Raw genomic sequence first — 15,144 nt, forward strand, 5'->3', positions numbered from 1 at the left:
CCATCATAAATGATATTGTTATGTTATAGTATTTTGCCAAGATTTATTTCAACAAATTCTTTACATGCTTATTATATTGTTCGATTTCATATAGAATGGCGCAAAAAATGATCAAAATGGCACAAACAACGACCAACCTCATTGATCTTAAGCCGTGTCGATTTGACTGGAAAGTGGTGCTTCGGGTCATGCGTCTGTGAAAAGTTCCTAGCAAAAGCAATCCAAATGAAATGATCAGTATCGATATGGTATTGAAAAAGTTTTAACTTATTGTGAATTAAGGTAATACCTACATATTCCAAAGTTTCATGGTGGCTCAAAGTGATCCAAAGTTCAGATGAACTCGCCATACTCACAAGATTGTGCTTATTAGCACTACTCGAGTAACTAATTTCCTTGCTGAAAATATTCATGTTGTCAATTTTAAGTTTACGGATTTCCGTGATATCACAAATGACGGGGATGAAACATGGCTTATAGGTAATTTCATTTTGTTAAATTATGTGTTCCATTAATTTATACCGATGACGAGTTGCAAAATTTTTCTCTAGCAGAGATAGAGAATATTTTGAGGAGAGAAATAATAGGATTTTGGCTAATTTCCAACAATGCCTTCCCCATATATGTCTCTGCTGACACAGGTACAAAATAGCAAGGTTGTAAAAAGCGGTAATCGGATCGGAGGCGGCAGATGCCGACTCACGATTAATTGGTGCGGCGGTAATTAATCGATGATAAATCGGAAATAAATCGGTTTTTAAAATTTAATATAATATATTTATAGATATTATTTATAAATACTCCAAACATATATAAAAAGATATTTAAACATAGTTATATATCCATCATGTATCCTAGGGGTGGAAATTGGAACGGAATATCCGAATTCCGCCAATTCCGATGCGAAAATACCCGAATTTGGAACCCGTTTTTTCATTCCATTTTCCGATATTCCGTTTTCCTATTTTTCCGATTATTTTGTGGAATGGAATTGGAATTACATATAAAATTATTGGAAATTTCGATTTCCGATTTCTGATTCGATTTTATTTCCGAAATATATAATGTATAATATATATATATATATATATATATATATATATATATATATATATATATATATATATATATATATATATATATATATATATAACATAGTTATTTTCCAAGAACTATGTTTGCTTTCATAAACTAATTATGTTGTTTTTACAAGTGTTTACATTTCATCTTATTGATCTTTGTTTTGGATTCTTGCATTTTGCCGGAAAATTACGAAAACATTAGGAAATAAAATCTTAAAATTACAATTATTTTAGTTCTTTAACAATAACAGTTAACATAAACAAAATAAAGCATAAAATCATATTTTTTAATTAAAATCCCAACTTTGGTTTTGAATTATAAAAAAAAAAAAAAAAAAAAAAAAAAAAAAAAAACCGATTTTTGACCGATTTTCGCCACCGAGTTTGACCCAACTTAAAGGTTTGACCGCCTAAAATCGCCTCACAGGCAAAAAACTGATTTTTCAAACCTTTACACCAAAATCGTAAAGGTTTGGGACCGTCTCCGCCTCGGAGATCGATTAATCGGCCGCCTCGACCGATTTTTAGAACACTGCAAAATAGACTTATCTTTGATGAGCTTAATTATGACAGAGTTGTGTTAGCTGCTGAGCATTCTAGATTATTAACATGTCTTATTGAATAACAAATACTATGACAAAAATAATGAGTAGGATCCATAACAAACAAGAGGGTTTTTTTTTTTTTTTTTTTTTTATTTATGGATATGGTGGTACTGGTAAGACATTTGTTTGGAGAACACTTTCAGCAGCTCTAAGATCAAAAGGTGAAATTGTGTTGACTGTTGCTTCGAGCGGGATAGCAGCCTTACTCATTTCTGGTGGAAGAACAACACACTCGAGGTTTGCGATCCCATTTAACCTTAATGAAGATTCTACTTGCAACATTGCAGCTGGGACCCCGTTATCAGAGTTAATAACCAAATAGAAACTCGTTATTTGGGATGAAGCTCCAATGATGCACAAACATTGTTTTGAGGCTGTAGATAGATCTTTAAAGGTTATATTAAGGGTCATCGATCCACAAAGAGAATACAGACCTTTCGGGGGGAAGCAGTTGTTGTGGGCGGTGATTTTAGACAAATACTACATGTTATACAAAATGATCAAGACAACAAGTTGTATCAGCCGCTCTGAATTCCTCATATTTATGGAGTAACTGTGAGGTTTTAACCTTAACTATAAATATGAGGCTTCGTTAAGGAAATTCGAATTATGAAGAAATAAAGAGCTTCTCTGATTGGGTATTGAGCATAGGCGGCGATCTAATGGTGATCCTAAGGATGGTGTCGTAGACATTGAAATTCCTGATGATCTACTAATAAAGTCGTCAAGTAACCCGTCGGCTTTTATAGTAGAAGAAATTTATCCATCATTTTTTACCAAATTGAACGATCAGAATTATTTCGAAGAAAGAGCGATACTGGCACCGACAAATGAGATCGTTGATATTGTAAACGATTACATGCTATCTTTGGTTCCAGATAAAGAGAAAACCTATTTGAGTTTTGATAGCCCATGTACAGCCAATAACAGTATTCGTACTAAACAAAATGACGTTCATACACCGGAATTTTTGAATTCTCTTACATCGTCAGGTATACCGAACCATAAATTGAAACTGAAGAAAGTGTTCCAGTAATATTGTTGAGAAATATGGATCAGTCATCAGGATTGTTCTATGGCACAAGACTCTCAATTAATCGATTGCAAAATCATGTTTTGGAAGCCCAAATTATCTCAGGTATTAACATTGGACATAAGGTTTTAATTCCAAGATTGGCGTTAACACCATCGGATAAGAGAATTCCTTTTCACTTTCAACGTCTGCCTTTCCTTCGATATGACTATAAACAAAAGTCAGGGACAATCTCTCCAACATGTTGGTGTTTATCTTCCGAAACCCGTTTTTTCACATGACCAACTATACATTGTTGTTTCAAGGGTTACCAATCGCAGTGGTTTGAAAATACTTATAACCGACAAAGAAGGACATACTTCAAATATTACAACTAATGTTGTTTACAAAAAAATATTTCAAAATTTACAGTGAGTATTTACTAATTGCTCAATATTTTGAGGTATATAGATCGATAGTCAAGTTTATCTATAGTTAAGTTGCAGTTTAGATTTTTATTTTCTCGCTTATTTATTAATTCAAATTAATAATCACTAACTATGTTGTTGAAATTTGAATTTATGACTTCAAATTAGCCTGTAACTGAGAGTCATGATCAGTAGTAGCGTTTTTTTTCAAAACATATAAAACTTATATCTTTTGTAATTAAAATATTTATTAATGGTGTTTGAATAAAAAGTTGGACTATATGAATAGTCTGTTTTGCCTTTAAATTAAGTAACATGTTTGTTATTTTCCCGATATTGATGATATCCTCCGTTTTTGTTCATCTTTAGTAGAGTAGTAGGATCAAATAAATGTATTGCTTTCTATTTACAGTGACAAATAGGAAATCAGTTGTTGACGACCCTATCATGGAAATCCACTGTTATTATCAAGCAAAGTATAATAGTCTTTAACTTTATTGTTGTTAATATCCAGTTTCTTTGCAATTAGATAAAAAACTTGCTATCTTGGCTTTATGTGAGGTGAACATAATGTATGTGCTTTAGTATTTCCATTTATTTGTGCTGTGATTTTAATCATAAGTTTAGTAAGAACTATTATGTCTCTTGATTGTGGTTATTAAGTATCTAGGCGTATTACTATGTATATCATTATATGCAGTTGTACGAACACTCTACGCCTCGCAAAATTGCATTATTTTTCTTAACTGATTGTGTAAAAACAAGACGGCAACGAGGTAGTGAAGAAAGGCTTAGTTACGATGCAAGATGTAGAGATGGCCTTTTCCGATGATATGTTGTCGATAGTTTAGTTTTGATTATGGTAACTAAGTTCATAAATCTAATTACGTTTAAGCTCAACATGAAAGACATACTTGATGATTTTATTTTTGGTTTAATTTTTCAATCTACTGGTACTAGCTGATTCAATACATTTGAAAAATTATTCAACAGTAAAGTTATTTGCTTATTTTTTATTTATTGTTTGGTGTAGTAAGTATACTTAGGTTACTATGTTCCAATGATGAATTATTAATGAATGATTATAACAAAATTTCCATCATACGATACATCAAATGTTTGTGCATCGCACGTGTACAATTACTATTATAAATCAATTTATTAACCATTTACAACATAGTAAATAATTTTATTTATATTAATATATATCAATAATTTTTCTGTATACTTACTTTTAAATTTTTCTTTTTTGTATTTCTGTATTTCACTAATCCCAAAAGAAAAAAAAAGAGTCATCCCTTCAAATTGAAACATAATTCACCCACCCCCCTACCCCAAACACCAACCTCTTTTTTTTTTTTTTTTTTTTTTTCTCTTTTTCCTTCCGTCGGCTGCTGCTTCATTTCTTCCTCAATCTAAACCACCGGGTACTTCCGATTTTTAACAGCTAAATATTTTACAGGTAAAAGTAATTATGATATCAAAATCAATGTTTTGAAACCAGGACCGGACCGGCCGGTTCGACCGGATCAACCGCGAACCGCTGCCTTGTCCGGTCCGGTTAACATTATAAAATCGAAAAATGCAAAAAACCGGCTTAAATGGTAAAACCCGGTGTTTTGGCCGGTCGAACCGTTAACCCGGAAACCGGCTAAAAATCGGTTTTTTAGAAATCAATTACGGATCTGACTAAGATGGTGGAGAAAGAAGAAGAAAAATGAGAAAGAAAGAAAACTTAGTCAAAATTGCCGCTGGAAGAGGTAAAGAACATGGGTGGCGCTAGTCTTTAGGCGATGAGACCGATGTCTTTCCACTTTGAACGTTTGAGAATAGACGAGAATTAAACTATTTCTCAATACAATGAGAAGATCGTTGATTTGGCAAATGAGTTTCAAGCTCTTGGAGGTCTGTTGAGTAATGAAACACTAGTCAACAAAGTATTGAGAACATTCCCAGAACGGTTCGAAATGAAGGTCACTGCAATTGAAGAATTGTCTGACCATCGACCATAAGTCTTGATGAATTAATGGGGAGTCAAGTCTAGTGAGATGAATGATGAGGAGGAAAAGAAACATAAAATGGAAGTCTGTGAGTAATGCACTGCAAACATATGTTGCTCAAAGTGTCACAACACCTGATGATGAAGATTTGGATGATGAAACCAATGTTGCTCTTCAAATCAACATTTATACTGATATAAATGATGCAGATCAATGTTATTTTACATACAATAAATTATTTGGATGACGTTCGCAAAACTCAATGAAAAGCAAAAACCAATGAGTTTAGAATCATTACGAATAGGCTTCAGGTGTGCTCTCGATCAGGGTATCATACCACGTGCATCAAGCAATATGATCGAGTGCGTAAACCAAAAGAAGACACGTGATGTGGATGCCTTGCTCTATTTTATGTCGCACTTGATCGTTCTACTGAAAGAATAGAATGACTACATTCGCCCGATCACAGTCACTATATAGAAAGTCCTGATAGAAGTCATATTAATACGCAACACGTTCGGCAAAATGGTAACATGGCAGCCACAAAATAGTTGTTTACATGAGAGAACCAAGCTCTCTTCATGAATTACTTGATGTGGTTTTGAGCATTGCATCATCTAATAAATCTTGAATGAAATGTCCCGTTTGTTTTTTTTCCTTAAACAACGTTGCAATAAGTAATTTATAACACTTATTTGATACCCACAATTTTTAATTTACTCCTTGGCATTTGATTTGAAACATTAAGGCTTTATTTGGTTTGTGGATTTTAAAATGAGGAAAATTAAAATGCAAAAGCAAATGAAAATAAAGAATTTGAAAATCTCTCTTATGTTTCGTTTCTAAAATAACATGTGATTTAATTGACTTTTTGGAAAATGACTTTCTTCAGTTTTGTTTGGACAGTATAAGAAAATATTGAAACAAAAACCGTAATAAATTATCGAGCAACTTTTTCAGCCTTATAGATGATTAAACCAATTCGAATTCTCTCATTTACCGAATTCAAAAAAAAAAAACGAAAAACCTCATTTTCCTTTGTGCTGCATACTTATCTTATATGTCTACTTCCGATTTTTCTTCCCAATGCCAAATCGAATTCCACAAAACATATTTAATCATCACAATTCACAACTTTCACCCATAATAGACAATCGCAAACCCCTCTGAAACATATTCTAGTGCAATATTTAACCCATAGGCACTTCGTCGGCAATGTCACGACATCCACCGTCGTAAAACCACCAATAACCCATCGATGGCTCCCACCGCAGTGCCGAGCAACTAATTTTAAAATCCCAAAGCTTATGTACAAATCTGAAACCAGTCTCAAAGAGACTAGGGACGGGGAGGGACGCTGAAATTTTACAATGGCTTCTATTGTTTATCCCGTAAAACCGTAGATGGGGGTTTCAATGGGAGTGGATCTTACCCCGAGCTTCATTTTCTTTAAACAGTCGGCGTATATGATATCGGCATAGCATCTTGTATCTAGAATGACTCGAGACATATCATACCCCACGATGTACACCAGGATGACGAGCGCGTCATTATGGGATGTCTAACTCCTCGGCCATCCTTTTCACGGAACCAGATTGACGGAGAGCTCGCTTGTGCCATACACACCTGCACTGCCCTTGGAGCCTTCCCTGCTGCTAACCTAGTGTATGCCTTTCTCTTTCGGTGGGAGTCCCCTCATGTGTGCCCACCCATGATCATCAGTGTGTGCCCCTTCCACATCTTTTCCTCATGTGGGGCATCGATCTCGTCTTCTCTCTTTAGCCCGCCTCTGTCTCTTTTCATGAAGAGTCGTAACATGTCGCTCATAGCCAGTCTCTCTAGCTCGTCCTGTAAAACCGAAACTAAGACTAGGAATTTTTTGCGAACAGGATCACAAATCATTACTCTTTCGACACAAGAAAAGGAATTTGCTACACCCCTTTCTTGTGTCGAAGACTAGGAAGACACATAATGCACCCTAGAATTTTTTGTTCCCCGCATTTATAATTCTTTTTATTACCCGTTTACGTCCTTCAAATGTTGACAGCCGTCCGTATTATGCACGTACTCGTTGTGCAAATGACAATGCCCACCAGTGCTTGGACTCTTATGGGCCCTCTTTGCCCGCGTAGATGTCCATTTGATATCGGGATCATTTTCTATATCCCGCAGTATTCATGTTTGGGAGCTACTCAGGGCGGTATAGTGGTGGAAACACGGACGGGTCTAGTTTCCTATTCAGGGTCCCAGGGGCTCTCCGGCCATGGGTGGCCTCCGCTGGTCTAGGTGGTAAGGGACGTGCTCCCGTCCTTCTGGGTTTTTTTCGACTTGTTCAGCATCTTTCATGCTTCTGGCTTCCTCCATATTTATGTACATCTCTGCCCTCTTTAAGAGTTCGTCATATGTGATATGGGGCTTATTGGCGAGCGACTTGAACAATTCCCTATCCTTCAATGCCCTCTTTAAAAGTTCGTCATATGTGATTTGGGGCTTATTGGCGAGCGACTTGAACATTCCCTATCCTTCAACGCCTGGATCAGGGCGTTTGGTTAGGATATATTGCGAGAGGCTCGGGACTTTCAAGGTGGCATTTGTGAACCTTTGGACGTAATTTCTCCGGTGCTCGTCTCGCTCATGCTGGACTGTGAACATGGTGAGAGCTGATTTCTTTTGTTTCTTCGAGCTGACGAAATGATTTAGGAGCATCGAACTGAACTCTTCAAAGACACGGATTATCCCGTCGGGCAGTTGATTATACCACAACTGAGCAGATCCTGCCAAGGTGGTCGCGAATGCCGAACATCTTACGTCGTCCAAGAAGCCATGCAGGTTGGTCGTGCTCTTGAATATGCAAACATGTGCCCACGGATCCATGGTTTCTCTCATTCGTGCTTCTAGGTTTTCGGCTGGGACCCTGTCGACCATTCTAGAGTAAGCTCAACGTGCAAAGCTTAGGGTACGGTTCCCGCAAACAACGCTAGTTGATGAGGCCAGAATGATCAATAAGAGGGTATAATAGATAAAGGGCGGTAGAGAAGCCCAACCAGAAAGCTCAAGCCAAGTCTAGAGAACCTACAAAAAAGGAGTCCCGGGAGGAGTCTCCCGGCGTTAGCACTCCGACAATCAAGTTAATTGGAATACTTGTGGAGAAAAGAAATGTGTACTGAAAGGATATATGAGAGTGTTGTATTATTGAGAATGTGTCTTTCTCACTTTCTTGCATGCCCTCACGTGGGAGTGATGTGACCCCCCGGATTTTCTGGTCTGTCAGTGGCGGGCTTCAGTCTTGAGTCGCCAGCTGTCTTAGTTGTGTAAGAGGTCAGTTCAGTTTCAAAGAGATAGAGAGATAGAGCTTATATAGGGAGAGAGCTTATATAGGGAGAGCTGGCTGCTAAGCTTGCATCGTTCTCGAGTCTCCTATGGGTGGTTTTTCGGACTCTGTTACTGCAAGCCTTTCTGTCATTATTGTCATTTCAGCCGTAAAGTTAGTTCCATCTGTCAGCCACTCATCCCACGGGGGAAAAGTGATGGGGCTAATTGCTGTCTCATTGAGCTTGGTCTTTGAATTATGTGGGTTCATTGTTGCGGGCTGGGCTTGTACTTAATGGGTCTTCTAGGATAATTGGGCCCGGATCAATCATTTACTTTAATAGAATGTAAATCCACAAATATCACCGCTGAATTTGCGAACATTGAAAGATCTCTATTTGAGATTGCTTTTAGATTTGTACACAAGCTTTGGACTTCCTAAAGATTAGTTGCTCGGCATTGCTGGAGCCACCGATGGGTTATTGATGGTTTTACAGCAGTGGGTGGCAGCGTGGCACTGCCGTGAAGTGCCGACAGATTGAGAAAAACCCATTACACAAGGATATATTTTAGAAGGGTTTGCGATAGTCTTTCAGAGGTGAAAGTTGTGAATTGTGAAGATTGAAATATGTTTTGTGGAATTGGATTTGGCATTGAAGCGGAAAAACCGAAAGTAGACAGAAAAGATACGTATACACAACGTAACACAAAGGAAAATGAATTTATTTATTTATTTATCTATTTATTTTTATTTTTTTTAAATTTGGTATATGGGAGAATTCAAATTGGTTTAATTTTCTCTAAGGCTGAAAAAGTTGCTCGGTAATTTATTTTCATTTTCATTTCATCATTTTTCTTAAACCTTCCAAACAAAACTGAAGGAAAGTCATTTCTGAAAATCAATTCCATCACCGTTTGTTTTAGATACTAAACATACGAGAGATTTGCAAATTCTTCATTTTCACTTACTTTTGCATATTCATTTTCCACATTTCAAAATCCAACCAAACATAGTCCTAGTGTTTTGCCCCTCAATCAAACAGGGAAAATATTTTCATTAACATTTTTACCTTTTCACTAGTCGTTTTTTCGCTATCCAAGCATAGCCTGCAAAAGTAATTACACAATGCTACATCGGGTAGAATCTTTACCATTCATAAACACACAAACACACACATACATGCTCATTAATATGTGTAGATCTAACCGTAAAAATCCACCCAATGTTACTTCATTGGGTGTAGCATAGAAATAACCAAAAAGTAAAGGATCGATTTGCAAATCATGACATCATTTATAAAAAAATTCTAAAAATTCCCTATAAAGAAAATAAAAGCAAATGGTGGAAATAAAATCGCAGACCTAACGTATACATACACAATATTTGCATAAACATCAAATCTATTTTCTCAAAAACCATTTAAAAACCAAAGAAACCCCAACAGTACAAATTAAATCATCCATCCCCTTAACAAAATGGCATCCGCCGAGAAGCGATGCCTGTACGAAGTCCTCGGCGTCGGCCGCGAATGCACACCCGACGAAATCCGGTCGGCGTACAAGCGGATGGCCCTCCAGCGCCACCCCGACAAGCTCGTCCAAAGCGGCGTCCCTGAAGCCGAAGCCACCGCCCTTTTTCAGGAGCTTGTCAACGCGTACGAGGTCCTCTCCGACCCGAAGGAGCGTGCGTGGTATGACTCTCACCGGAACCAAATCCTGTTTTCCTCCACCTCCACTTCCGCTGCCACCGGTTCGTCCAGTTTCGTGCCGGACGTATTTTCGTTCTACTCGAATTCGGTTTATTCTGGGTATTCGGACTCCGGGCGGGGGTTTTATAAGGTTTATGGAGATTTTTTCGATAAGATTTATCAGAATGAATTGAGTTTTTCGAAGAAATTAGGGTTGCCGTTGCCGAAAGAAGCTCCTGTGTTGGGCAATTTGGAGAGTCCTTACGCTCAGGTAAAATTTCCGCTGCCAATTTGTCTTTTTTTTTCTTTGCTGAAAATTTTGGTTAATTGTGGAGAGCTAAAATTGAAACTGCCAATATATGCACGCTATCGATTTGGATGTGCATAATTTGTTGTTGCTTTTTCTGATGATGTTTTAAAAAAAAAAAAAATCAGCCATTTTGGCTGGGAATTAAGTTATGCTGGCATTTGCTACCTAACCGATATACTTAGGAGCCGAGCTGAGTAACCATTTCTATGTAACTTAGCTAACCATTAATTATGATGCCAGTGTTATGTGATTAATAGGGATGAATTTGTTAAATATTACTTGGCTTAAGTTATTTGGTGATAAGTCGATTTCAGTTACATAGAAATGGTTACATGTTATTTTCACAAGTTTCTGAAGGTGGAGGAGATAAGTTTCTTGTTTCAGAAATGAAAAGGATGAACAGGAAAATGAGAAAGATATGCGGTGATGTTTAATATTGACCGTACTTATACCATGGTTTTATTCAGTATTGTGTAAACTGTACAGTATAGGAATAAGAAGATACAGAAGGGTGATAAACGGAAGTACAATACTTCTATTCAGTGATATGAAAACTTTCCCCGGGATTAGCGTGAAGGATAAATTCTTTATTATCCGATGGATTGCATAAGTCAATAACTTGGTCACACTTGGAGTTATCTCATTTGTGATTGGCTCATGAAAGAGATTTAATGTTTGGAGGTTTGTAGCACAATTTTGAGAAGGGTATCGGAAAGTTGCCTCCTCATCAAGTGTGATGTTAGGAAGACGTTGATCTCTAATAAGACTGAATAACGGAATTTCTGTGGGTACATAGAATGGAATCGTGTCTATGGAGTTGGAGTTACCCTAAAGATTTTTTAAGGATTTAGATCAAATCAAATACTTTATTGCAATACCTCCTTAACCATGTCTTGTGTGAGTATTATGTATGTATCTATTGAAGGACGCAACCTAATCCACGGCTCTATTGCTTGCAACATCTTAAGTGGATGTTGTTAACACCAAAAGTAGGTTCTAACTTTTCTCATATTACTCCTCTTTGTATCGTTGTTTTTGATGAATCATCACTTAAAACAATGCCTGAAAGATTATCAAAATTGTTGAAACTAGAAAAAAAACCTATTCGAAAAGGAATTTTAAATAATTGGAAGTTCTAGGAACTGTTCACTGACTGTTTAGTGTGAACGTTTACGTAACTAATAGCTTTTAGGTTTTGTAACAGTTTCAGCGAAGGATGGAGATTTAAAAGGTAAAAGAAAGAAGAGTCACAATCATCTTAGAACAAGTCAAAAGTGGAAATTAACAAACAAGTCCAAACACAACAGAAAAGTAAAGATCCCTTCACATCAGTGAAAAATAAATTAGTAATAAAATGCCGATGAATGTTCATATATGAGGTGGTCTTCATTATGATGTTATGAGGTCTTATGTACCATTAACAGTTATCACATTAGACGAGTTCTATTTATGGGGCTCTCAAGAATATAATCAGATAAAATCTTGATTTTAGGCGGAACAATTGGAGTAAATTTATAGATATTCTTGGAAGCCAGGTTTGGATTTGAATAGACTCCATCTAAATTAAGAGTTTTGCACGGCACTGAGTGGTAGTTGATTAAAGCAGATCGTTTCAGATTGTGTGGGTAATGTATGGCTTCCTAAATTCTTTTAGCATTGGGTGGACGCTGACTCGGGACCTGGACTATTGAGTTTTCAAAGAAAAAATGGAATCTGTTGATTCTGAACATGTAGAACAATGGAAAGCTTTATTGGAGACCTAGTATCGTGCTATATAAATAACATAAGCTGCACCAGAGTGGCTAATATCTATTATTTGAAGCTCTTATTAGTTTAGTTTACATTTCTGTATCAACTACATCTATAATCTCGTTCTCTATGTTAGGGTTGATCATGGAATTTGAAAAATCGATTGAATGGCACTGCACCAAACTGTTTGTCAAACTGCTGTATAAATTGTGATCTGTAATCAAACATTATCTTACTGCCTTATATGGTTTTGTGGCGCCCTGGGGTTCGAATGAACTAAACAACACCGTATGTAGTTATTGAAACATATTTTTTTTTGTTTCATTTAAATAACTAAAACTTAGTTGTGTTGTTTGCTTAATTTTAATTTAGTTATTAACTCTCATTGTGCACCAATTTATTCTGAGAATATTTTCTTGTGTTTCATTCATTTCAAGCTGCAAGGCAAGGAGGATATATGTTTATTTTGGTGTAGAATGTTCAAGATCTGTTTTTTGTATGTTGTTTTCCTTGTCTCCTTTTTTGTATCGCGTATATCGGTTTCTACTTTATAGGATCAACTTTTAGCAAGTTACCCCCAAAACCGCACTATCATTTTACTACTACAAAATGGAAGTGTTACTTTGTTCTTTGGCAAAATGCATGTATAAATACCTGCTTGACTTTAACTGTAATATTCTTTCTTCTTATGCAGGTCACAGCATTCTATAACTACTGGTTAGGGTTTGTGTCGGTACTGGACTTCTTCTGGGCAGACCAGTATGATGTTATGGCGGGCCCCAACAGAAAGTCGAGGAGGCTAATGGAGGATGAGAACAAGAAGTTGAGGAAAAAGGCTAAGAGAGAGTATAACGATACAGTGAGGGGACTGGCGGAGTTTGTGAAGAAGAGAGATAAACGAGTAATTGATATGCAAATAAAGAGGAACGAGGAGATGGAAAAGAAGAAAGAGGAGGAGAAACAGAGGAAAAAAGAGCTGGAGAGACTGAAAGCTGAAAAAGCACAAAGTTACGAGGAGCCCGAATGGGCGAAAGTAGAGGAGTTTGAGGATGACTACGAGGATGAGGATGTAGTGGAGGAAAAGAAAGACGAGTTATATTGTGTGGTCTGTAGCAAGAAGTTCAAGAGCGACAAACAGTGGAGGAACCACGAGCAGTCTAAGAAGCACAAAGAGAAGGTGGCAGAACTGAGGGAAGCATTTAGCGAGGAGGATAAAGAATATGAAGCTGCAGGAGGAGAGAATGAAAGAGCGGTAGATGAAGAAACGGAGGTGGATGAAAACGGGGTTCACTACTTGTCAGCAGATGAAAATGGTGTAAATGAGTTACAGGAGCAATTTGAAAACAGTTTCGGTAAGCAAGAAGATGATGATAGTGATGATGGAAAAACGGGACCCACGGAGGCAAAAGACTTTGCTGACGTGGATAATGAAGATGATGATGAGACAAGTGTGCTTGAAGCTATGTTGTCTGGGCATAAGGGTAAGAAGAAAGTGCGTAATCAGCCAAAGGCACCAGTTGAGAAAATTCAAGCGGAAGATGATAGTGATGAATTGGAGTTTATGGAGTACAATGACACGAAGGGTTCACGGAGAAACAAAGGGGGAAGGAGGCGAAGGGCTAAAAGACAAGAAGAGGCAGAAGCTGATGTGGCGGATGAGGCAGAAACAGTGAAAGCTGATGTGGCGAAGGAGGCAGAAACAGTGAAAGATTATGTGGCAGAGGAAAATGGTGAGGCTAAGGAACTTGATGAGGGAGATAATGATGCTGGGGAGTCGGGTTCTAATTGTTTACCAGAGTCGGAGTCTAAGAGGAAAGTCGATGAATCCGATGCAACAAAAATGCACCATAAGAATCCACAGCAAGCTGTTAACAAGAAAAATGCCAAAAAGAAGGAAAATGCTTCTAAATTGAAGGCTGCACCGAAAGGAAGAAAACAAAAGGTACTCTGTCCTTATAACTAACTCAGTTAATCTACATAAAATTTTAAGATCATTTTTCAATTTCTTGCTGTTTTGCATATGCTAATAAATTTAATAAATAAACGAGTGGGTAAGGTCCCTTTTGTTTAGTAAGATATGAAGATTGGCTTGATCTCGATTATAAAAAAGAAATGATTTAATATGTATGAAAGATCAAACTAATGGAGTGATTTGTGCATATGTATGAAAGATCAAACTAATGGAGTGATTTGTGTTAAGCTTGATTAAACCTCGTTCGAGCTCAACTCGATTTGTAATCAAATCAAGCTTGAACTAACACACATGCTCGACTTGATTCTTTTTCTTTAGATATCGGACTTTGGTTAGTCAACTTAGTTTTATATTTATTTTTTTTGTAAACAAAATAAAAATCTTTATGCAGTACCCTTATTTCTAGCCTCACCAACTTCCGCCCCCAAAAATGTCTCACCTCCGAGTTTCGTTTATGTTTTTAGGCTGCAGTAAATAACCCTGACAATGCATGTGAAACGTGTGGCGAAGAATTTGAAACAAGGTATATCTTCTTTTGTACTATGCGTGGATAATTATTTGTTCAACTTGTCAAAATTCAATGTTTTCCAGTCCCTAAAATTCTTACCATCATTGTAACAGGAATAAATTGCATAGACATTTGGGAGAAACCGGTCACGCTTCACTAAAATCTCGATGATGGTTTATTTGAGTAACAAAGCTTGAAGATTTTTTGTATGTCCCGTAACTGCGTATGCGCTAAAAGTTTTGCTAAGAGCTTCTAATTCCGTTTTTATTTTTAAATTTAATTGGAAAAGCTCCGTAATACGTGGATGTATATGAGCCTATTTTTCGTAATTTAGGTTCTGGAAGAAGTCCTCCTAAGTAGGTGAAGAATATTGAACTGGACTTGATAGAAAAATACAGTATATACTTCTGATGATTCATTGTAAGCTGGGGTTATCTGCAATTAAAAAATGTAGTCCCCCTTGTTACATGACATCTGTTGT

The 15,144-nt window shown here is 36.9% G+C and overlaps 1 protein-coding gene across 2 annotated transcripts; it reads left to right on the plus strand.

Moving 5' to 3' along the window:
* Nucleotides 1–9,599: 9,599 nt before the first annotated feature.
* LOC105973496 (DNAJ heat shock N-terminal domain-containing protein) lies at nucleotides 9,600–15,074 on the plus strand. Of its 2 annotated transcripts, none has more exons than XR_016030862.1 (4): nucleotides 9,600–10,395; nucleotides 12,878–14,330; nucleotides 14,370–14,678; nucleotides 14,777–15,074. XR_016030862.1 is itself a non-coding variant. In XM_012998524.2 (4 exons), exons 1-4 carry the CDS (start codon nucleotides 9,913–9,915, stop codon nucleotides 14,832–14,834), a joined length of 1,848 nt encoding a protein of 615 aa, XP_012853978.1. In that variant the 5' UTR covers nucleotides 9,600–9,912; the 3' UTR covers nucleotides 14,835–15,074. The 2 variants fall into 2 exon arrangements, 1 of the variants encoding a protein (XP_012853978.1); XM_012998524.2 differs by having other exon boundaries at nucleotides 12,878–14,125; nucleotides 14,620–14,678.
* Nucleotides 15,075–15,144: the final 70 nt, after the last annotated feature.

Source organism: Erythranthe guttata, chromosome 4 (assembly GCF_056151865.1).
Source record: "Erythranthe guttata isolate IM_541 chromosome 4, IM_541, whole genome shotgun sequence".
NCBI lineage: Eukaryota > Viridiplantae > Streptophyta > Magnoliopsida > Lamiales > Phrymaceae > Erythranthe > Erythranthe guttata.